The following is a 24,771-nucleotide window of genomic DNA, read 5'->3' as shown; positions in this document are numbered from 1 at the left end:
CTGCTCAAGTACCACTCCAAGTCACACTGCTGGCTGGACCAGTGCCCAGGAAATGATGCTAGGGAAGTAGCATTTGTTTCTCATGTGATACTCATGGGTTATATGAAGAGAATGGACTTGGCTGCTTGCAGGAAAGAGAAGCATCAGGTACCAAGACAGGGTACAAAGAGGAATTGTAAAGAGGGTGCTCTTCAGACATCACTATGGGAACGCTTTTACACATGTTCTGCCTCACATCAAGGAGTTGCAACCAGTCAGGATGCCAAGGATCTCCCTCAGGTTCTCACTGCCCTCCAATCCCACTGCAGCATGCTGCTGCCCTTTCTACCATGGCCTCATACAGGACAGAGAACTGCTACTGGGACAGCTAACAAAGCTTTGGGGTACAACACTCCCTGCACATGGTGGAGCTGCAGGTCTGCTGAGCTCTACCACAGACAATACTATACCTCAGGATTATCATCTCATCTCATTACTAATGACAGTTAAGAGCAACCATGGGAAAATCCTTTGGTATCCTACAGAACTGTGATCCCCAAAACCCATCAGGGGAGAAGACAACACTATTTGGAGCTTACAGCTTATTGTCCTAAAGGGAAGGACTGCTGTGCATCAAAGTATGAGTATTCATAAAGGAGCCTGAAGATACACAGATCTAAATCAAGACACAGCATTGCAGTGCACATCTTCAGTATTTGCTCAGTATCCAGAGAAGAAGGCAAAGACAGACAGGAGGTTGTGTTTCCACAGGTTTATAAATCTGATAAATACAAGAATAACACCCTGCCCACAACAATGGGGCAAGGGAGAGGGGAAGGGAGTCACAAAGGTTGCTGAAAGAGCACTGACTTGTACTTGGCAGCTGAGGAGTACAAGTTATAGGTTTACGCTGATGTGTCAAACAGCCTTTCAATCATCTCTCCCACCTGGTCAACCTGGTATTTGATGTACTTCTCAGGGTTCTTGGTGAAGGGCACATTGCTATACCTGCAAAGGAAAACAACCCCCAGGTAGCAAGAAACTGGAACAGAGCAAAAGAGTCATTAACCCTTGCCTTCTCTTGCCTGCACTGAGTGAGGCTGCTCCCACCTGTATCCTTCCTGTCAGAGAAATCAGCTCCACTCCAGCATGTTCCACTTCAATCTGACAGGATATCTACAATGGGTCTCCCAAGGTTGACAAGAACAATCTAAAGTGGCTCAGAGCTTTGTGCTAACTAGAACACCTGCACTCACTGAGCAAGGAATCAGGGTGACAAGCAAATGCTGACAACTAATAGAACTCCCCCTGGGGACATTTCAATGTGCAAGATAGTAAAGCTAAGACAGGACAGTAGCGAAGTGCCTTACCTCTGGCTAGCCTAGGCCCCAAAAACCTCAGTGAATCCACAGAAGAGATGACAATGTTGCAAGAGGTTCTCACCTGTTCAGGAAAGCACCATAGGTCTCTTTCACAATGGTTTTCTGTGCCCGGCGAATTTTGTCCCGTTGCTCCACATCTGGGATTGCCCAGGCTTTCTGGATCTTGCACAGCTCCTCAAGACCATCATTAAAGCCCTGTCCAAAATAAAACTTAGTGAGTGTCCCAGCTGCAATTGTGTCTCTATTGCAGTATTTTTCCCCCCCATTGGTGACCGCCATTGGACAGGCCTCCTCCTTAGGCAGATCCCTGTTTCTCTATCCCAGTCAACCATGGGATGTTCTTATGCCACCTCATGCCTCCTTACCTTAAAGCGCTCCTTTATCATCTGCCTCTCCTTATCCTTGAGCTGCAACAAGGAGGGAAAGCAGTAAAAATCCAACATCACGGTTTGCCCACATATTCCCCATCCAACTTAAGTGAAATTCTACCCCATTCAGCTCAAGCTTCTCCTAAAGCAAGGAGAAAAAGCTGCAGTGAGCAGTGCACCCTACATACAGCAACTGGCTTCCATCTGAAGTATGTTTAATGAGGGTAATTTTCACCCAGAACAGGCACAAAAATAGACTTCTTTCTGCTTTGAGCTGCTTGTAAAGGAAAGGTGCCCAGATTTGCAAATCCAAAATAACAGCGTTTGCTCAGGTGAAAAGACTAGAGGCAGAAATTAAAAAGACTTGTGTGAATATGGATGGGGTGATTACAAGGCAGTGCTGTTCCCTGTCCTGTCCCAGACACAGTATTCATTCCACACAGCAATATTGGTATGGGATATAACAAAGGTTTCTGGGAATTCTTGAAAATGACCAAGGAGAAGATACTGGCAGTTTCTATCATCTAAAAACCATCCTTATCCATCCTCTCACCTTCACTCCTGGTTGAAAGACAGGCAGATTTCTCTCCGAGATGTAATCTGTCACCTTTAACCAGCTGAATCCAAAATGAGATGGGAAAGGAGCAAAGAGAAGGAGTTAGTAATACCTCACCAGAGCTATTATACTCTCACCCATGACCCAAAGGCCAAACTGGATGAAGCATCCACCAAAGCCTTCCACAGTGACCAGTTTCTAAGTCAGATTAATTGTCTGGGAAACAGAATGTTTGGGTTTGGTTTCAAACTAGCTTCTGTTTTAGGTGAATCCCTCCGACTCTCCACCAGCGTTGGCCACGAATCTCTCAAGAAGCTCTTAAAAAACTATGACAAAACTGAAGGAAGAACAGAGGGGATGCCACCTGACCTGCGCTGGTAGGTCTGGATCTGCTGTTCAATGAGCTCCCGGTAAGACCTTTCAGCTGTCTTCTGTGTCACAGCTACCAACTGGATCAGCTCAGACCTGAAAGAAGAACAGAAAACATGAGGAAGCACACAAACCAGCTGCTATCAGCAAGATCTGTGCCTTTTTACTCTAAAGGGACCTTGAAATGCACAAACTGGGTGACAGGAGCTGCTCCAAGTTGCTTTCCAAAGCAACACTGTCAATCCTCTCAAGAGGAAAGGATTCTCTGCAACATAAGGCATCTCTGACGGTTGCATCTCCCACTCTTATGTAATGCAATGCTTATCCATAGGGCTAAGGTTTCAAAAGGGCAGCTTCAAGAATTCAGTACAGGAGAGTTGGGACAGACATGCAGGTAAATGCACTCAATACACCAAAGTCTGTTTGAAAACTGCACTTAGCATCAGCCTAATTCAGAGAGATGAACTCCAGTACTACATACTTACTTCTCCAGAGATTTCAGAATGTAGTTGTAGTTGTTGTGCAGAAAAATGGCACTCAAAGCTGGGTCTTCATAAACCTTGGATTTACTAAGAAGGTTAAGCTGCAAGTTGCCCAGCACTTTGCCTTAAAGAGGGAACAACAGAGGATGAAGACTTTTGCAGTGAGACTTCTTGTAACTGATAATTCAAAGAGGGCTTTGAGCTGTTCCTGGGAATCCACAGCAAAGCAAATAGCACAGCCTCAACTAAACTTGCAGACAGGGGTACAACAAGCTTTACACAGATCTTTCCTCAGCAGGTCACCAAAACCTCCTAGTGAACGAGTGCTTGGTTGCAGATGGCAACACAGACTCAGAATAAGGTCCAGCCAAGATATGGGTGATCAGAACCAGCCTCACCACAACAGAGGTTCGTCACAGGGAACCTGACAGACCTGATCACCGTTACAACAGATCACCACAGGGCAGTACTGTGAACTCATCCGAACCTTTCACTGTTAAACAGAAAACTGAGATTTTACAGAGACCTTCCTGAAGTTCAGCAGGACTAATAGCCCAAAGAACAGTGGGAAAATAGTTTAAGGCAACTGGTGATAAAAGCAAAATTAAATTCTTCATTGTACTTTGTCTTGTCTAATTGTAACAGGACAAAACACCCAGCCTGACTATTTCTATCCAATCTCCGAATAATACCCCAGCTCAAACACAGAAAGATCACACAGGGTGAAGAGCGCTCTTCACCCAAGAAGTCAAGTGAAAAAACAGCCCATGCAGATGTGGGAAGGTTTGCAGTGTACTCACAGATGTAGGTACTCAGCAGCCTCCTGCTGAACTCTGAGCTGTAACTGCTAGCTGAAGAGCTGGTCTCTGGAAAGAAAAAAGTCTCAAGCCAGTTAACATGCCATGGGAAAGAGGAGGGCATATGTGGTCAGCCTGAGTCTATGCAGACAAGCCCCTTCCCTGTTGCTATGGAATTAGTGCTGAGCTCCTATCAACAGTGAAATCAGCTCCCTATTTCAGTGATGATTGTCAGTGGATTATCCAAGGTGAGGATGATCCTTGCATCTGCATCAGGTGCTGAGCACCCTGGCAGAAACCATTCCCTAGTGCTCAGAGGATACCCTCCATCTTCTTGATTAGAAGCACATCCTCCCCCCACCATCTAAAACGGGGTTTTAAGCAACAGCAATGTGCAGGCAGAGAGCAAACGAGCTGGAGCTGCTAACAGCAGGCATACAACAGTGACTGAAACAAGCAAAAGAGCTCTGGAAAGTTTCAGCCATCCCCACAGTCATCAACAAGGCCTGATTGGCTCTGTACAAGAGACCACACCAGCATGAACACCTGCTCATGGGCAAGCAGTGACTGTGGGCTGGCATGTGTCCCTCTGTCTGTGCACCAAAGGGATGGCTTTCTGCCCCTGAGGGCCTGTGGGCTTGGAACACACAGGGCAGCTATCTCCTCCTTCCCCACCAGAGAGCCTGGCAGCCAAGCCTCGGTCGGGTGGTCTGAGTTAGTAAGCAACCCCTGGGAAAGGCCTCAGGGCTCCTGTTGCCAGGAGTTGGACAATGAGGAACCAAGCACACATGGGATAAGGCATGACACCAGCTGGGCCAATTTGCTACCCATGCCAAACAGACTCAGTGCCATGAGAGTGCCTTTAGCCTGTTTCAGCTCATGTGGCATCCCTCTTTGTCTGCAGGTGACAAGCCCTATTCTCTCCAGCTCATTGGCAAGAGTTACTTACCCTCCCCTCCCCTTTTTCCCTTTTCAATTATGTGTCTCTCTTTTTTTTTTTTTTCCCCTTTTATGTGTTAATTTATTTATCACTCTCAGAGAACAAAGAATTAACGTACATCACAAGTGTCCAAGGCAATAAGTGGGTATGTGAGGGTAAGTCTGCTTACCTCTGGGATCTAAAGGAATATTGTATGTGTCCCCAAGAACTAAAAGGATTAAGGCAGAGCAGAGAGAAAAAGGGGAGGGAGGAGAGAGAAAAAGAAACGCAAAGTGCAAAAACACAGGTTAGAGACCACCTTCCCTTTGAGAACTAAGCAGATATTAACACAGAGCAGCCACAGACAGTTAAACAAGAGAGCAGGCAGGAATCCCTCCAAGGCCACAAATGAAGCTGGAAATGGTGGAGAAAAGGCTGAGTCTAACTTCCTTCCCCTGCTAGAGACATGGTTTGTATTGTCATTGTTTGCATTTAGCAAGACACCTCACTCCAAGTCACTTCAAGCTAACTTTGGAGACAAAAGAAAGCCTTCTCACACAACAGCAGCACTTTACTGGTCCTTGAAATGTACTGCACAGCCCATGTAACCTTTCCAAGAAGCTACATAAAACCATCCCACCCTACCTCTGTGTGGTTATATAGGGCCTCTCTGAGTGGCTCTGCAGGCAGTAAAAGCATCAGATTGGAGTCACTGCATTTAACTGGTAAACTTTGCTTTTGTTGTTACTACTTGAAGGGAACATTGCAGAAAAAAAAATGCATTTCCCATCATTTGGGATTGCTACGAGACATTTCAAACTCAACTCCAGACATCCACATCTGTGCAAGCAACTGGAAGTCTAATGACACTGGAAGGTGTCATTAGAGAAGCACCTTTGGGTGCAATTCACCATCCCAAAGCAGATGCCTCTATTGACAGAAGTGAACATTCCCAAATTTCTCTGATCTGATAATGCTCTGTCTAGAATGACATCAGGTCACCTGAGCAGGAACTACAACTTGACCAAAACTCAGTAACCAGAGTGAAATTCAAAATGAGGACAGCCTTGCCATGCACTGTGCTGTGCTCCAGTTCTGCACCTCACCAGCCTGCTCTGTTCTTACCTATCTGAAAGCATGAGCTCTGTCTAGGCCAAGGGCTCACTGCAGAGCTGAGAGCTGCTGTTCTGCACAGAACCAAGAGTCAAGCTCTAGCTGATAAGCAGCAGCATCTTCAGCATCACTGCACGAGGCCAGTGCTCTCAGCTTTCAATATATGTACTTCCTTCTGGAACTAGTTTCTTTAGCGACCTCAAGAGCAGAGCTAAAACTTTTCTCACCTGAGCATGAATAGCTCTCAGGAGTCCCAACCTGACAGTGGCTGGACACTGAGGAGACTGTTCTTGGTACTGCTGTTGTACTCTAACCAGAGAACGTGGCAGAGAAAGAAGGTAATTAGTCACCTTGTAGTCCAGTTACAGCTAAAAGAGGACCTTGTTCAGTACAGTCACAGGGAATTGGTTTTGTGTCAGATTTAGAGCTAATTTTCTAAGGCATCCTCTCTCAACACTACAGTATCAATCAATCTGATAAGTACCTGATAAAAGCAAATGTGGAAGGCCAGCAGAGAAATGCTCTGCACAACCTGGAGCTCTCCACACAACCAACTATATGGTCATGGCAGATTGGAGGACAGGACACACCATAAGGCAAAGGACAGGAGGAGAACCAGTTCACACAGTGCACGCTGAGGTTTGATCTTTTTAGGGAACATGTCCAGGTGATTTGGGACAGGAACTGCATGCCCAAATAAACCCCATGCATGTACCTTGAGATGCCAGCATGGCACCTGCCGTCTCCTGGAAATCCAATAATTGCTGTAGGAAAAGGATGGCCTGGAAGAGAGGAAGGGAAGTGAGGAAACAGAGTCAATTGTTTTTATGCTCTGCTATTAAGGATCATGAAGGAACACATCTCTTCTTACTCAAAAGCCTTCAAAAAAGAGATTACTGTGCTCTTTTGAGTTGCTGGGTTTTACCCACACAACCACATCACATCTTAGAATAGGCAACCAGCTAATTTTTTCCATGGAAGCTGGTTAACTGCCCTTCTAACACCAAGAGAGCTTAATTTAAAACCAGAAATTTCCCTGCTGCTCTCCCTAAAATCTTTTCAGGGGCTGTTTTTGATTACAAATGATTCAAATCATCATCACGTACGTTGCTGGTGAGTTCATGAACTGTCCCATCTTTTGGCATATTATATTCCTTGTCTGGATCATTCTAAGAAGAAAGAAAGAAACATATGGTGAGCACGTAAGGAAACTGAAGGCATCTACAATACAACCACTGCTGCAAGCGAGCTGTATGCTTGTTCATTTAGCCTCTCAACACTTCCATACTTGTTTCTCACAGTGCCACCTCCTGGTGCTCAGTACACACTGGCAGCTCAGGATCACAGGGGTTTTGTTCAGGACATGACCACCAAAAGTTCAGCTCACTTAAAGGTCACTGCAATGACCAAACCCCACCTGATAAAGGGACAGTTTAGCCAGAGTCCTCCAAAACTTCTGAAGTCGGCAATTTTCCCTTATTTTCAAGCAGGATTAAATTCTGACATTTGACTTGAATATCTTGTGGAGGACTCTTGTATTTGAAACCAGCAGCCAGCATTCAGTAGTTGCAGCTGACCATCCAATACAATCCAGCAAGCAGAACCTTGCTTTAGAGTCAGAGAGTAGGTGGTCTCATTCATGGAAAGTGAAAAGCTCAGCTGGGAGTTCTGCTCATAAAACCTCCCTTTCTAAACTCATTTGTCTTGCTAGAAAGAACAGCAAACGTAATCCTACCTTAATGTTGTCAGCAAACTCTTCCAGTGCCTTCGCACCAGTTGTCTCCATGGAAGTGATCAGCCCTGGCAGTTTGTTCTTTGTGCCTGCTGCAGTCCCCTGAAATAGTCCCATAACAGATCAGAGAAAGAAAACGAGCAGTAACTGACCCTTTGTCCAGCACCTATCCTTCTCTTTCCCCCCATACCCAATGATCTCATTCATCACATATTGAAAGAATATTGATAGCCCTAATCAACAATGAGTGAAATCCTGCACTCTTTGGTGTGACAGGAGAGGAAGATGATGTGACGTTAACAACAACCAGGACTTGCTCCCTCTTGTATCTCTTCTTGTGCAGTACCTAACAGAGCAGGCTGGTGAATCAGTCATCAGCTCCAGCTGGAATCAGATGGAAAAGAGCCCTGCTAAACCTGGATGCCATGTCTGATACCTGGATCACCTCAAGGCATGGTCCAAGCAGGCTTTCCTCAAAGGAAGTGATAGTCATACGATTGCTTTTACTCCTATTGTACTCACCTGCAAGACCTGGTCAAATTCTGGCTTCATCTGCTTGAGGTGCTTGAGGATAGGGAAGATGGTGAGCACAGCTGAATAGTCATGTCGGATGATGGCTTTCCGGGCTGCTGAGACAATGTTATCGCCCTCCATGATCAAGTTATCTAATGACTCCTGTAACAAAGCCAGACAGTCAGCAGTAAGCAGTGGCTTCTGCCCAAGCAGCATAAGGGGCTGCTCAGAACCCATCAAGTATGTAAATTTAGCTGCTGGGTCACTTGTGGTACCCAGACACAGAGCACACATTCTCTATGACCAGCCGCACTGGTTCCCAGCACAGGTCTGGGAAGACAGCGTTAACAGTGCTGGTGCTCTTGGGGCATCCACAGCAGATGGAAGAATCCACATCCTCATAATGAAAAAGCAGGGAAAAAGAATTTGTATGTATTCTTTATAAGGGATACCAAGGCAAGAGGCCCAACTGACCTGGATGAGGGAATCAAAAGTCTTCTTCTGGTGGTGCTCTGGGACGATCTCTGTCAGGAGCTGGTACTCACTCTGGGCCAGTTTGACAAAGGCACTCACACAGTGAATATAGGCATCGATCTCTATGTCGAACACATCATCCCTCCCTGTAAGGGCAAGATGTTTTTAAGAGAACCAATTATGCACTGAACTTCCAGCAGCTCTGCTCGCTCCAAGGCCTCAGGTTACACAAAAAGCACACAGTTCTTCTTAAACAAGCAGTGCTGGCTTTGTCCCCTTGGTCTGTGCATGGAAAGCTCTGCACACCCCAGAGGAGGCATGCAGAGTCATCTGTGGTTCAAGAAACTGACACAGCAGGATAACATCAACTCTTCCCAGCCTCGTGACAGAAGGCAAGTTTGAAACTCTTCTGGGATGCAAACTTAATTTAAACAAGGGCTTGAACAAAGAGTACTACACTAAGGATGGTCTGAGGTGAATTATTCAGCGCCCCTCCTTGTATTTTTAGGCTTCCTTATCCCCATTTGTCAGGTAGATGAAGAACTGCCACACTGCATCCACATTTCTGGGAAATCAAGGCTGTACTGGAAGGCAGCCTCTTCCCATAGGCAGTAACTAAAGAGAACAACAGGCAGAAGGACAACTAAAACCTATGAAGCAGGAATACAGACACAGTTAGGTGAGGTATCTGCCACAAAATGTTGCGCACAAATGTGAATATTCAAATTCAAAGAGTATGAATGTGTCAAGACCCAGCAAGGAACCTATAGAGGAGGCATAAGAAGTGCCAGTAAGATACAAAGGCACACACCAACTCATGCCAGCCACTGGCTGGATTTGTCAACAGGACAGACACAAACGGACTCACATCATCCTGCAGAACTCAGATTCCTATAGTAACCATTATAGAACAGCAAAATTAATGCAGAGAGGCCTTCTCTGAGCTGCAGGCTGCTGCCTCCCTCCTGCCAGCAGCATCAGCAACTATAGATGGAGAAAGAAGCAACACTGACAGGTACCTCGGGATGATCTTTTAAAGGTTCTGGTCAGCAAGTGACAAGCAAATGTGATGTGGTATTACACACAGCCTATGGTGTACTACCTGCCACATGTGATCCCTGTTTGCTTCACTTCAGCACTAACCAAGCCAGCAGCTACCTGCAGGAAAGAGCACCTCAGCACGGTGGCCATCAGCCTTTGCTTAGGCAAAACTGGGGTCCCCCGTTTGAGGGCTTGGGCTGTGTGCAATTAGTAGGAGTGAACTCTGAGACGAGCCAGAGCTTCACAGGCAGAGAAGGCCCATGCTCCAGGACTACCACGTTGATGAACAGCCACTCGCTATGAGACTACTGTGAAACATGCTGAAAAGAAGGGATGTTAGCCAGCTTGTTATGAAGTGACAACATGGTACTTACCAGCAACCGGCCCATGCTTGTCGCTCAGGGTATCGGAAAGGTGTTTAACTCGTAAATCATGCTCATGACCTAGTGAGATGTCAGCCGGCACAAACAGAAGGCGCAATTTATCCAGGGTGGTTACAGCATGGATGCTCACACTGGCTGGAAGCTGCTTCAAGCTGGGCTTATTTCATCTGATTGACATTTTTTTCCCTACACAGTCCTGGGAAAGCTACCTAACCAAATCCCTGTATGGGGCTATGTAGAAATAGAGACCCTTTGAAACCTGATGAGAAGTGAGAGTTCAGTCATTTCCTGAGCCACAGGTGTTGCTTGAACCTCCTCAGAGTCATAAGCTCTGAACTGAATAGTAGGCACCAGAAGTCCAATTTGTACCCACAACCATTACAAACCAAACTCAAAGTCCATCTAATGCTCAGCACTGAGAACATTTTTTCCCCCCAGTGAGTGATTCTAGTCACTGTCTGGGACTCAGTAGACTACAGTGCAGGTGCTGAAGAGATCTACTTCAAATGAATACATAGCAGGAGTTAGAAAGGTCTTACAGATGCTTTGAGGCAAATGACCTTCCCTCTCTGATAAGATTGCTATGAGCACAGGAGATTGGAATATGGAAGGAGACCATTTAGGTAGGTCTTCACAGATGATGCACTGGGTTCACTGTGGTGTGACACTTCTACATCAGGTTTGGAAAGGTCACTAGGAAACTCAATGTCTCAAAGTCCAGGCAAAAAGAAAAGAACAGAAACACCACAGGCAGATGTCAACAGAGCAGAGCTTCCATTAGCCACATTCAGAGTCAGCCATTCACAGTCACAGATGGACTGACTGCTTTAAGGTAGGATTCTTCTTCATTTACATTTATGTCTACAGAGACTTTGAAATTTAGACATTAAATTCAGAGACCTAATTTGGCCTTCCAGTACCTTCCAAGGTACCAGCTCCCCAAGGATAGCTCTACTTATGATGCTGCCCACCAAGCACTTGGCTAATGGAAGCCCCACCTGGAAAAGCAAGGCTGATAACACAGAGAAGCTCAAAGGTGAAGTAGCTTGAGCTGTGATTACCTTCCATAGGAATGAGGTTAGAGGCCCCCTTTTTCCCATCTAGACCATGCTGAGAGTACTGTTTCAGAAGGTTCTGAGCCTTACGGATCGTGCCTGTCACCAGAGCCAGAGAGAAGAGACAAGAAGACCTAGAAAATGAGTGAAAGAGAACAAACCCAGAACACCAGCCCTTCACCAGCAGCTGTCACCTGGGCCCAGCAAGAGGATGCTGGGCACCAATGAGCATGCTCAGCATGTGAAGAACCCAAAACTCATGTCCAAACGTGCTGACATAACGGCATTATCAGGTTGCCCCCCTTCTTCCAGGGGAGGATATGAAGTTCAGCCAAGGCTACAGAATATACTTGGCTGTTTTGCAGCCGAGCCTCCCCTGAGCTGTGGCATGGACTATTCCCATCCAGCACAGCACTGACTGCTCCCAGAGCCACAAGCACAGCTCATCCTTAAGGCTGCAGGTAGAGGTGCCCTTCTGAGGGGTATTTTCTGAGCATGCTCAATACAGATCCCCACGGCCAAGAGGAGGAATGATCTCTGGCATTCCAGGAAGTGATAAAAGAGTGACAACCTCAGGGACCTGAGAGAGTAATTGCAGCAGCCACCACAGGGATCAGAATAATGGATGCTGCCCACCCATGTCTAACTTGCATTAAGTCACTCTAACCCCCAAGACACTCTTCTTCTAAAGGAACCTCAAATCAATTAAAACCATGAGGAAAAAAACAACAACAGTGGGTTAAAAGATTTGTACTTAAACACAAACAAAAAACAGACAGAACTGAACAAAAGCCGGTGCTGGATTTACAGCTAAAAGCATACATAAAAAAGCATTAATGGGACAACTAAAAACCAAGCGCTGCTTCCACATTAAAAGGTTAGTGGTCATGCAACAAGCTCCAATGATCACAAGCACGTGGACATCCTCCCACTGCAGAGCTTCAGCTTTGCCTACACAACAGGGAACAGAAAGCTTTAGGAAGGCAGAAGGATGCTCCATTGAAAACCCAGATGAAACAGAATTGGGCTGTGTAAATGGAAAAGGATCAAAGAAATAAAAATGGGGCTGCCAACGACACTAAGAATCATTCCCGTGCTTTAAAGCAATAAATACTTCAAAGACGTAGAAAATGCCTGCATCCACCAGTAAAGGTTAAACATAGTGCAGGCTGGAAATGAGTTCCAACTGCCAGAAGCTGAGGACAGCTAAACCTGGAGGAAAAACAAAAGCACACTGCAAAGCAATGCCCTGAAGCACAGGATCACAGGGCACTGCGCTGTCTCACCTAACCCTAAGTGCAGGTACTGACCAGTTCCAACACCCACCCCATCTGAGGTCACCTTGAAAAGGACCCTACACTGAGACCTTCTGGTACAGCTCACCTCATCTTCCTTTGTCAGCTCCTTTGCAACCCCCCTCACACTGGGGCTCTGTGCTTTCTTGCTCTCCAGTCCCTAAACCTAACCCTACACACTGACCAGGTGTCAACAGTACATGCATATTTGTTTACAGATGGATGTACTCCTGTTTATTGTAAACCACATTAAGCTGGCAGGAAAACTGTAGACCCACACCAGGCAGTGGGACAGCTCACGATCTTGTGCTGATGGATTCACTCTGAGCTTCTTCCATGCAATCAAGTGAGAGGGAAGGACATCACCCCTTCCAAGCCTCCTGAGGCTTTTCACACCCAACTCTTCCACTTCATCCCTAGCTACGTTCAGAAACCTTGTTTCTGGTTTAAAAATCAAATAGACAGTACTACTGCTGCTGCCAGCAGGATCTCCCATGGCAGGAACTGTTAAGGCACTTCTCCACAGCTCACCCCTATGGTTTCCTCCCTGATGAGAGTTGAAACACCTCTGCCTTCATTTACATAAGCACAATTACCAGTGTACACACTGACACACACCCTAAATGTTTGTAGGCATCACTTCAGTGCTGCCATATCCCTCTTACTTAGTGTTGTCATTAGCCTTTAATGCATTCTAGTGCAAAACAAATGCTTTTGTTCCACGACTGCTTTCCCTTGTTAGGCAGCTCTCAGACCAAATGGGATGGCATTTCAACTGCTAATGAAAGCATCACATTCGAGCCAGGCAGTGATCAATATGGGAAGCAGGAACAGTCTCTTTATTCTGCCACACAAAGACTGAACACAGCCTGTCTTCAGGTAGCACCCTGCTGCTGGGTAAAACCGAGCTGCTAAGGAAGCAAACTGAAAAAGAGCTCCCAGCAAATTGCTTAAAAAATGATAAAAATAAATAGCAAAAGCCAGAGATTCCTCCAACCCAACTTGGCAAGTTTCAGCTCAGAGGAGATGATTTGGCTTCAAAAATCTGACTGCTGGAGGTGCTTCTAATTGCATGTTTTAACAAGAGGAGACAGTGCAGGGTATACCAACAAATGAAACAGTGATGAATGGTGATGACTCTCTGACACAATACAAGGACATGGAGTTTCTGCCTTGTTACCCTGTCCCTAATATCTCACTTTCCCTCTAGCTGCAACTTCCCTTCCACTTTGCTCTGTGGGTAAAAAGGGTTATAGAACATCAGATTTAGTTTGTTATTGATCGCCTGCAACAGGTTAAAGTGTGCGCTGGGGTGTGCACTGGGATACTCTTCCCTGAAGATCAAGGAAATCTACTCCCTTATTCAAACAGTGAGAAAACCTTCCACCTAAAACAGTTTTGTGGGACATTCCTTCCTGTGCTGTTGTTTCAGTAAAAAAAAAAAAAATACCTAAATTATTTGTCTGTAATTGAACAAAAGCTAAAAATCAGGCAAATCAAATGCCATCAGGTGAATATGATTATTAAGAGAATCAATGTACCAGCATGATAAGAAGATCAGACTTTCACCTCAGGAGCTGTCCTTGAAAGCTGACAGAACTGCAGAAATACTGGGGAACCTTAGCTTGAAGATTATCTTTCCCTACTATCTAATTTCATTTCATTACAATTTAGTGCCATACGAGATGGGTGTCGTATAGGGTTTAACCACTCCTGCTCTTCAAGAGCCACAGTCTGCTTCTCTGTCTGTTCACAGAAGACTGGAGACGACCCCTGAGATTGACAACACCCCCAGTAGATCATTTGAAATGCTCTTGTCCTTCACACACTGTCAGCAGTGTGAGTACATTCAGACTGTGCTCTGCAACTGCTACCTGGCCCATCTCACAAACTGTGATTAAACAGAGCAAAAAGAAGCCAAACCTCTTGGCAAGTTTACAGCTGAGGTATTCAGTAGCCTTGGTTGTCCAAATGCATCCAATTTGGAGGAGAGGCCTTGTCTGTAGCAAACAAAAGCTTACATGGACTGTTTTCCCTCCGTGTAAGCATCCAAGATTTGAGACTCGTTAAAAAATATACTGAAGAACAGTTTTAAATCTCCATAGGAAAGTCAAGTGTGGTAAAATGCTGGCTGCATTCACCAACTGCAACTCACACATCAGCTCTCAGGAACAGCTCCAGGGCATGGCAGCAATGGCACAGATTGATTTAGAAGCACTAGATGGGAGATCTTTGGATGTAGAGACTTCTGCAGGCAGGTTTCCCTCTCTAAATATCCCAGGCACACCCTCTGCTTTAGCACAAAGAGGTCCAACAAAACCTCTCCGTTCAGAAGTGAAGAAAGCGAGCACCAGGGTCAGCACACACACGCACATAGACATACATTACCTGGGATGAGGACTGCATTCACATCGGGATTATAAAAATAAACACAACACAATTAAAATGGATATTTCTTCCTCTCTCTCCCCACCCCATCTATTCCCATTCCCTATCCATATTTCTTGTTTTGCTGAACCCATGGGAAGTGTTTGCACAACATGGCAACAATACTGGGCTGGGAGAGAGTTCTTTCCCAAACAAACCCACAGCAGTCCACTCTTTTCTGACTTCCATCCCTATTTACTCTGGAGATAACAAGGTGCTGGGACAGACACAGGCACAGCATCACTGCTCTGCCATAGGAGGCATGTGCCAGCTTTTCCTGTCCCTCCCAGCAACGCTCCCACTAGATGGCATATTTCAGAGCCCAGAACCCCAGCACCAAACTCCAGCTGGAGAAGTACACAGGAGTGATCAGCCTCATCAGCTACAGAGAACACAGTAAAACTCCATTATGAGGGCAGGCAGAATAACTCAAGAGCCACAGATAGGCTGAGTATGACTTTGGATCTGTAGCCACCTGCCTACAGATCTCTGCCTCAGCTCCTGATGAATTCTCAGCTTCCTACAGCACGGTAATAATTTGCTAGTGATCAAAGCAATATGCTTTATCAGGTCTGAGTTTTCCATTTTGCTGTAACACAGAGATATTCCATGTTCCAAGGCTGAGGACAAATGTTCTCAAATCACATTCATTTCCTTCTCTCGCAGGTCTCTTTTTACTGACCTCCTTTGTTAAAGTAACAGCCTGTTCTTTCCCTGTATACAGAGCCCACCCCACCTCTGGGCAGTGTGAAGAGAATAGACCCAATTACTTGAGGAAACAGAGATAAGGTCTATAATCTCAGTATTGAATCCATGGCAGAGAAGAGGTGCTTAGTTCTGAAATCCCATTTCTCCTCCGGCCTGGAAACTGCACAGAATCTACTTCAGCAGCAAGAGGTCCTGCACAGGTGTGTCAAACACCCAGGCAAGATGATACACTGCACAGAGATCCCACATTCAGAGACTCACCTGGTCTCTTGATTGGCTTTTTGGTGGGAGTGTCCTTCCTTTTGTTCTGAATGGCAGGGGAATACGGGACCCCTGTAGAAGAGCTGTTCTTACGGAAGTGGTCTTTCAGCCCCTTGATGGAGCGGTCGAGCTGGACAGAACGGATTTGAAAGTACACTGTCATGAAATCTAAGGAGACAAAGTAGAAGCAGGATTATAAGCAATCAGGAAACACTATGTGACAAAAAAGAGAAAAAAATTGCTGCTGAAACACCGTAGCCTGAAAGGGACTTTTATGGCATTGATGTGGGAAACTAAATAAGGGCTTTTCCCCTCCTAGAATATCAAATCCAACAACTCTAAATCCAGAAACTAAAATACAAATAGACTCAATAGCAAAAGCAACAACAGTACAGAGGAGGCAGTTGTCTCTCTATCTCATAATGGAGAAGCTGAAACAGACAGATAACTCAGAGATGGTAAAACCTGAATGGAACCCAGGCAATCCCTGCGAATCCTCCATTCCCATAGGGAAGCCTTCTTGTCCCGACACAGCTCTAAGGTTGACTTTACAACCAAGAAGCCACAGAGTGTTCCATCACATCTCTCAAACCAGACCCAACCACATCACTTCCAGACCTTTCTTGCAGAGGTACACTTAAGAGGACAAGCCAATTAACCCCACATTCAGTAGAGTGCTCTCCCTTTCCATCCTGTTTACTCTTCCTCCATCTCCGTCCCCTTTCCTTCTCCATGTCACCACCACACCTTAAACGTGCCTCCTCTCCAGCCCAGGTCCCTCAGAACCCACTCCTCAAGAGTCTCTTGCATTTGACTCCAGCATGCAAACCACCTGCACACGCTTCAGGCTCAGCTGCTGTCCTGCTGATAAATGAAAGCTGGAAAAAATCTCCTATTTTCTGCTGTATTCACTCAGACCCTCCCACCACACCCAAGAGTAACTGCATGCCACAACCAAGAGTGCATCAATTTTGGAACTGATGGGAGATGTTTGTGCAAGACACTATGAAATCAATTCAAGCACTCTATTGCCAGCATGAAAAACCTCAAATAATTCTCAGGTTTCACAGCCCACAGAGATTAAATGGGGGGGGGGGGTTCACTGTCTGAAAGCAGAATATAAACTGACTAATGAGAATGAGCCATATATACTTCAGTTGCTTCCTTTCATCATGGAAAAATTCTTAAGCAGCTTTTAAGGCTGTTTGTCACACTTGCTTGGCACAGTAATCCCCACTCAGAATTAAATCATTGCAGTGGGGGTAGCTCTAGTAGCTGCATGTATGTTAAAGAACAGCCTTCCTGTAACAGGTCCACTAAGTCATTCCAAACCAAAGGAAAAGTCAGTAATAGAATATAAGGATGCAGGTAAACTCTGATGCTGCAAAACAGAAAAGAGATATATTGACTGAAGAAAATATTTTTGTGCTGCTTTTATAGCCCTCTTTGGTCATGTTTAATTAAAAATGGTTTCCTCATTAATCGTTCACAAGAGGGAGAAAGTCATCGTTCCTTGCACATTTGTGATATCTGAGCACTAGAGGATTGCAGCTCCAACACCCTGCCCTCAGGCCCTCAAGTGATGACCAGTGGAGAGCACTGACTCAATACAAAACTACAAGGGAACACCACGCAGCTCTGCCCACCTTGATTCCTGCCATTTTCCACCAGCCAGCCAGAGATACGGATGACATCGTGCAGGACGCTCTCTGGGAGGTGCTCCAGTGCCATCTCCTCCTGTGTGTCCATTTCATCATCTCCACTGATCAGGTCCAGGATGAGGATGGGTGGGACAGGCTTGGTGTGTCGCGTCATCAAGCTGCGGAACTCTGATTCCAAGGACTCTTTTCCCCTCTCAAAGAGGGATTTCTGGCACAAACCAGCAGAGGACAGAACAGGGTTGTTGTAATCAGTCACTCACAAGTCTTTCTGCATGAGATTGCACTTTCTGCAGCGTTTCTAATCACTGTCAAGTACTGCATGCTTCAAACTCCAGTGCCTGTAGCTAAGAGACTTTTAATGACTTAGTTACATATGGAAATGCCTGGGAGTTGCTCAGTATATAAAGCATGAAAAGAACAAAATATCACCAAGCAAAATTGCTGTCGGGCTAGGACAGAAACCAAAGCAATCATTTCTTCAGCTGTGCCCAAACACATTCTTTATCAGGCAGCAAGCCCACCAGCCTCTCACTACAAGAGGGTAAGTGGCAGGGTTATGGCTGTTCCTATCTTACCCATGCAAGCTTCCAGACCTGCGACCTACCACACGGTTCAGCTCGGGGCTGTCTGGATTGTTGTCCTGGAAGTATTCCACTGCTTTCTGGATTTTGTCCATGCAATTCAAGTACTCCTCCAGCCTCCCAGTGGGGCTAAAAATAAAAGCAAAAATAAAAAGGATCAGAAGAAGAAAAAGACAAAGTGTGTGGAGTCAATGCCTACTTCTGCCCCAAGAATGGACAGGATGAAGCACCCCAGCAAGACCTAGCTACCAAACTCACCCTTCCTTTATGATCTTCTCTGTGTCCTTTGCCACATGGTAGTAACTAATGACATGATCCAAGCAGGACAAGGTTTTTTCCACGTTCTCCTGCAAGCGCTGTAGATTCTCTGTCTGTTTATGGACAGGGATGATCGAGTTCTCCAGCTTCATCAAACGACTTTCAAAGGAGGAAAGGATAGAAACCTACATGTCAAGAGAGAAAAAGAGTTGAGGACATCCCTCCACATGAATTCACACTACAGGTTAGTAGCTAGAATAGGGCAATTAGGCACCTTCAGGCCCCACTTCTGTTCCATGGCCCCTTAAGGCAGGCTGTTTAAACTTTCTATGTCCTAATGAATAATGAATAATTACAATACAGGTCACCTGCTGTCAAAGATAGACCATCCTTACGTTTGTAAAGCATGCAAAACAACACTAAGGAAGAGCAAAACTTGACTTGATAGCAAGAAACAAAGCCACTGGAAATGCCTGGAGGTGCCTTAGATAAAAGAGATCAATAAAAACAACCTGGCAGCCACTTTGCTCCATAATACTAAGATGTAAAACAGAGACAACACAAAGGCACATTGTGGCATTAATGTCCTTTTACATTGCAAGTATTTGGCTTTTAAAAGGGTCTGTCACTTCTGAACTGTGGAAAATAAGCCCACAGAGGGTGACTTCACATCATCTCTCCTGGGTCAAAATGCAGCTCTTTCAAGAAGAGAAAGGACAGACTGTAAGGACATGAAGCCTTTGCTTTGCACCCACACCTCCCAAGGAGGGAAAGTATGGGTTGGAAACCAGCCTGTGGGGTGTAAAAGCAAGTGATTTATTACTCTGTATTGCTCAGACAAGTACAACACCACCCTTAAACATGAGTCTACCTAAGGATGAACAGCCCCTGCCCCAACATTAAGGCTGCACCTCCAGGAGCTCCTCACCATGTTCTTTGTGAGCTGGTCGCTCTTCTCAAGGCTCTCTTTGATAAAGGACAGCGTTTCTTCTTCCTACAATCAGGATAAAAAGCAGTTTTTACTTCAGACCACCGAGCATTGAACTCACTAAACACCAAATGAGCACAAATAAAGCCACCATGCCCCAGCAGCGGGTAGGCCGCACACAGACAACCATGAACCCTGAGGAGACATAACAGGCCCCTGATAGCCGCAGGCCCAGGCCCAGCCCCAGCTCCAAGCACTGACCCCAGCCCAGCCCCACCTGCTTCAGCTTGTCCTCGATCTCCCTCCTGCGGGCCGACATCTCCTCTGTTGGGATCATGGTGCTGCGAGGCGCCAGGGCCGCGCTCCACACACAAACCCCGCTACCACAACTCACTTCCGGCCGGCCACCACCGCGCCGCCATTTTGGGTGCGGCAAGGCACATTGCGCATGCGCAGAAATACAAAGTGCCATCTAGAGATCTGCTTCCGGCATGGAGGAACCGGAAGGATGATTGAGGGCGTAACACGCATGCGCATTATTGGCCGCCACATTGGGTGTGGCGTACAGGCTGCGCCGCCATCTTGGGAGGGGCGTGGTGTGTCCTAATATGGCACCCTTTATCTGCCGGGATGGATGTGCAGAGTGACTCCAGTGCACTGAAAGACACGAGGGGGTCCCAGCGGCTCCAGGGCGGGCACCTGGAAGGAAACCAGTGTTGGTGTTATGCAGGAGGGCCGGGACCATGGCAGGGCCCTGCTCTGCTTACTGTATGGCATCACAGAGCACATCCCACTCCCCCGTGCTCTGTCACTGCACTGGGCTCATACAGGGGCTTCCCACAGAAGGAGGAAATGCAGCAGCTCAGTGTGCACTGCTATTGTGTGCTGCTAGGAAATGCACCCATTGCAGGAAGGGGATGCACAACGGGGAATGCCCCAGTGTGACCCAGCACCCTCTGCTGCTGTCAGACCTGCTGTGTGTGCCATAAACCAGGCACCCCAACCTCCTGCTATAGGGGCTGGACCTGTGTCCCCATCTATCTTCCCCTTATCAGCCCACCCTGTGCTTGGTGAGGCTGAGGCAGCCCAATGGGTCTCTATTCAACAACAGGTGGGTTTTATGATCCACCTTATCACACAGCTGTGTGCCAGCCAACATGAAGGGCAATGTATTCCCACCCCACAGCCCCAAAGTGGCACCACACAGGCAGAGATATGAGCACTGTGACACGGCCCTGCTGCTCCCCTCAGCCACCCTTTGCATCCTGAAAGGCAATAACACAGTTTATATCCCATCCCGCCTGCTGCTGCCGCCTTCCCACCCCGCCAACAATCTCTTTCCGCGCCGAAGCTGCCGCCTGCGGAGGATGAAAGGCAGTGAGTCAGCAGTGCATGGAGGAATGCTGCTCCTTTTGCTCCATGGGAGGGTGTCACCAACGGCCGAGTTGGCACCGTGCTTTGGTTGGGGCTGCTGAGTCCATTTGGCACCGAGCAAAGCTGCTGCGCTGCTCTAAAGCTGCAGGTCGGGATCTGATCAGAACCTGATGGCTCCGTGCTGTTTGGATGCAGCGTTCAAATGGCATCGCAGCCCCCTTGCTCAGCAATGGGAGGTTTGGGGTGCTGGGCTCCCAAATACTGCCAAGGAGCAAAGGTGAAGATGAAGCAGCAGAGCTCGGCCCTTGGCTCATTGTAAGGTGGTTGGGATCAGTCCCTAAGGGTTGGCCCCATAAGTCCCCCCCACAACCCCATCCACTAGCCCAGCACAGACACAAGCTGCGCTCTCCCTCCCTCCGGCTTTATTTGCAGAGGGAATTAAGGTCCTGCTGGGAAACCTTCCCCGGTGCTCTGATAGCTGCCCACATAGCCGGCTCTAAATGGCTTTTTGTAAATGAATGATCAGGATTAACGAGGATCCCCTGGCACTGTTTACTTAGTGCTGCCATTGTGGATGGGGATGGGGTGCACATGGCAGGGACCACCGCAGTGTCCCCTCTCACGTACCCAAGCCCTTCAGTTCCCAGTCTAAGGAGAAAAGGAGGTTCTGGGCCAGGTTTGGGGCAGTGCACACCGTGAGCATCAGTCCTGGCACGGGCTGATGGTGCCGTATTTCATGCTCTGGGGCCAGGATGGGGACAATGCTCATTTTCTCCCTACGCCACGTTTCTGGGGAAGGCGGGGGGTGTTTGCTGTGTGGGTCAGCAGCTCCGCACACCATGGGGCTGAGGAGGAGGTGTGGGGCAGCAGCCAGAGCCACCCCCTCAGCTGGAATGTGCTCTGTGAGCCCTAAGAGCCACCTGGCAGGAGGAGGGCACAGCAATCAATGGGGTCTGCAGAGCCCCGTGCCCAAGGATCCTCCTGCATTGCCCTTGTAGGGTTCTGCCTCCACTCACTGCACTCTCATGGGCTATGCAGCCGCCTTACCCCGACCTTTGGCTGTTTGCACATTCCTGCCTGTTAATGTGTCTCCTAACCAAAAGCCAGTGGGACAGAGCATGGCATCCCTATGCTGCTCTCCTCATTCCCTGCCTGGAAATCCACACCTACAGCCCAGCAGCCACCACCCTGCACCCCAGCATCCCACCCCCTCTGCATAGGGGGGCTCCCCATGCAGATGGCAACTGCCAGCCAAAGAAACCGGGTGCTGTTTGGGAGCAAAGCCACGGCTCCTGCAGGCTGCCAGGCTGGCACACCTCCCACCAGCATCACGCCAGGCCAAATTCTTTGTGATTCCTGGGTTAACTCGTAAAGCCAGTGCCCCCAACCCCATGCATGGGACAGGAGCATCCCACGGGACAGGAGCATCCCATGGGACCCCCCACCCCACATTAAGCCCATGCACCCAAAGGACCCCCCCCCTCCTCCACACCCACCCTGGGCATGCTTGGAGGAGCAGGAAGGGCCACACGCCCCACGTCTCCTTGTGACAGCGGTGACGCAGGGACCATTGCCTGCGGTCTGGGGAGTGCTGGGCAAGCTGCAGCCTGCCCCATTGTGCCGGCCCTGCCGTGGGGAACGGCTGCTGGCAATGACCCATTGAGCCCAAGAGCATCCCAGGGCATGGAACAAGGCAGGGAGCTGTGCTGTGCTGGGGGGGTGCAGGAGAGGTGGGTCCCCATCAGGGACCTAACACAGCTTTCCCATCATTCTGCCCCTGCTTTGCTCTGACAGCTCCATCCCTTTGGGTGCAAACCCATCCCAAATCAGGACCACAGGAACCCCCCCAACGCCACCCCCCTGGCACTACCACCCCCTGCATCCTCCCACCTGCCCCATACCATCCCCACCCCATTGCCACAGTGTCCTGCCAGCCCTCACCCACCTAAACCCCTAAGGGCATATGGGAACCCATTTGTTTTCCCAAACTTTGGAGGTTCTCTCATTGCTATGCAATGCGAGTCCATCCCCTGCCCTCCTCCATCCTTACCTCCCCCTTCTCCCCACACGGCTCCAACCCATCCCAGCCTGGGATCCTAAAACAGGCCCGTTTGTTTTGATTTTACCCCTCCAAGAGGGAGGAAAAAGTAAAAAGAAAACATGAATAAAACCCAATTTGGGGGCAGGGAAGGACCTGAACCCAGAGCAGGAAACAAAAGGCGATGGGATTTGCATTTCCACCCGGCTCAGAGATGGCCCCAATCTCGGGGCTGTTTATTCTAGCCGTAAGATTTTCAATATTTGGGATGATTAGCAAGTGAAAGCCGGCTGTTGCCAGCATGGCTCCTTGCCAGCCTTGAGCTCAATGGAGGAGAAAGAAAGACACAAGAAAAGCAGAGACAAGAAGGGGCTGTGTGTTATATTTACCCCCCTCTCTTTGCAAAGCAGAGATTGGGGTTGAGGTGTTGGGTGGATGATGGATGAGGGGTGGAGGGGGTAGAAGAGAAACCACTGATAGAGGCGTTATGGCCGCGGGTTTAACAAGCCAAAGGTTATTGGGGCAGAGGAGGGAGCAGGATGCTTCCCATCCGCATGGCAGGCCCAGGCAGGTCTGCTTTCAGGAACCAAACAAAACGGGGTTGTTTTGGGGCCTTGCCTGGTGCCTCCTTTATTGCTCACCCTTGTTTTGTTCCCCTTGGCTGGCAGCAATGCTGGCTGCTGGCAGTGCCTGTGCAGGGGTGGGTGCCCGGGGTGCTGCTTTTTGCAGGGGGTGAAGCAGAAATGTGGGCTTTTTGCCAGCAAAAGAAGCAGTGAAGCATAGGAGCAGCGAGGGGCTGCTGGCTTTTCCCAGCCCTGCTAATAACGCCCTTAAAATGGAGAAATAAGAGAGCAGAGCCCACGTGCTGACAACAGGGAACGGGGCAGGAGGAGATGAACTGTTAAGATTTCCAACCACTGAATCGTGGAAGGTTTATTTCCAGCCTATGTGATCCCATCTCCCTAACCATCAACATGACCAAATCCCATTGCTGACCCATGTCCTTCAGTGCTACATACTCACATCTCTTTAACACCCCCACATTCACACTCCATCACCCCCCAGCCCATTCCAACCCCTGACCACCCCCAGCCCCTCATTTCTCCTTTAGGATTTCATACTTACCCAGGCCAAAAGGAGACCCAATCCCTACCTCTGGGAGCCCCCCTACCCTCCCAGCACCAAGCAGAACCACCTCCAGCATCAAGCTGAGCCCAGCCCTTCTTTTGGGCTGAGATTGCCCAGATTGAGAGCAGCTGTGACTGTGAGCACCTGCTGCTGCTGCAGTGCCCACCCAGTCCTTAAGGCACAGGGGCTGGGATGCCCTGGTGCAGGTGAGGCTCTGATTCCCAGGGAGGGTCTAGAGGTGCTCAGAAGTGAGCAGAATCCCCTCCTTCTCCCCACTATACAGGCATGGGTCCCCCAAGTCCATCCACCCCTACATATAGCTCTGTGTATGGTTCCCCAAGCACACAGACCCCCCCACCACTTGCTTTGCAGCCGCTGCTTTGCTGCTCTTGCAGAGCCTGAGCTGCTCCTCAGTGTAATTGGCCCCACGAGGGTTGGTCTATTCCTGCAGAGCTGTGCAGCTCCTCTCACCACCCCACACCCAGGAGGGCTCACAACCCGCTCGTGTTCCTACAGGGCAAGACAGGGACAACCACCCCCCAGGAGCAGAGAAAGAGGCTCCAGGGCTTGGGAGCAGCTCCCAGTGTCCCCAAGCCAGCAGGACCCCCTGATGTGAAAGTGGTGCCGTGCATGAGGTCTGTGCCTCAGTTTCCCTATGGGGAATTGCTGAGCCCACTTAGAGGTGGAGATCAGGACTGGGATGGTGATACTCAGCCCCATGCAGGAGAGGCTCAGATACAGCCAGGCAGTGCTGCAGGGAAACAAGGAATCAAAAGGCTTTTTTTTTAACCTATTTTTTCTTTTCCTTTTTAATTTGTAAATAACTTTCCATGAGAAAGGTTAGAATTGCACTCATCACTTTGCATTCGTTCACTGCAGCCCAGGAAAAGATTAAAACAACAGATGAAAAGGAGCATCACCCAGACAACTACATACATCTCCACCGGCC

At 48.1% G+C, this 24,771-nt stretch overlaps 1 protein-coding gene across 18 annotated transcripts; it reads right to left on the bottom strand.

The window, feature by feature from the left end:
- Positions 1 to 736: 736 nt before the first annotated feature.
- On the bottom strand, positions 737 to 19,713 carry EXOC7 (exocyst complex component 7). 18 transcript variants are annotated; one of them, XM_015879584.3, is made up of 22 exons: positions 19,560 to 19,713; positions 19,283 to 19,348; positions 18,355 to 18,539; positions 18,120 to 18,225; positions 17,501 to 17,723; positions 15,855 to 16,022; positions 14,847 to 14,858; positions 11,170 to 11,262; positions 10,100 to 10,168; positions 8,685 to 8,830; positions 8,220 to 8,372; positions 7,701 to 7,799; positions 7,072 to 7,134; positions 6,681 to 6,747; positions 5,043 to 5,081; positions 3,937 to 4,002; positions 3,140 to 3,260; positions 2,655 to 2,750; positions 2,283 to 2,346; positions 1,727 to 1,768; positions 1,423 to 1,556; positions 737 to 987 (listed from the first exon to the last, which is right to left on the bottom strand). In XM_015879584.3, the coding sequence occupies exons 1-22, from the start codon at positions 19,617 to 19,619 to the stop codon at positions 885 to 887; spliced, it is 2,175 nt and encodes a 724-aa protein (XP_015735070.1). In that variant the 5' UTR covers positions 19,620 to 19,713; the 3' UTR covers positions 737 to 884. The 18 variants fall into 18 exon arrangements, 15 of the variants coding, with proteins under 15 accessions (XP_015735070.1, XP_015735072.1, XP_015735074.1 ...); XM_015879586.3 differs by lacking the exon at positions 5,043 to 5,081; XM_015879588.3 differs by lacking the exon at positions 10,100 to 10,168.
- Between the last annotated feature and the right edge of the window lie 5,058 nt (positions 19,714 to 24,771).

The sequence above is a fragment of the Coturnix japonica genome, chromosome 23 (assembly GCF_054131305.1).
Source record: "Coturnix japonica strain WE chromosome 23, WE-NBRP24, whole genome shotgun sequence".
Classification (NCBI taxonomy): domain Eukaryota; kingdom Metazoa; phylum Chordata; class Aves; order Galliformes; family Phasianidae; genus Coturnix; species Coturnix japonica.
This window is presented reverse-complemented; position numbering and strand designations above follow the sequence as displayed.

Excerpts from the sequence above, each read along its gene's own strand:
- EXOC7 (XM_015879584.3), bottom strand. The coding sequence starts at position 19,619 with ATGATCCCAACAGAGGAGATGTCGGCCCGCAGGAGGGAGATCGAGGAC. Across the intron at positions 18,226-18,354 it reads GAGAAGATCATAAAGGAAGG|CCCCACTGGGAGGCTGGAGG; the intron begins GTGAGTTTGGTA and ends TTTTATTTTTAG. Across the intron at positions 5,082-6,680 it reads TGCCATGCTGGCATCTCAAG|TTCTTGGGGACACATACAAT; the intron begins GTACATGCATGG and ends TAATCCTTTTAG.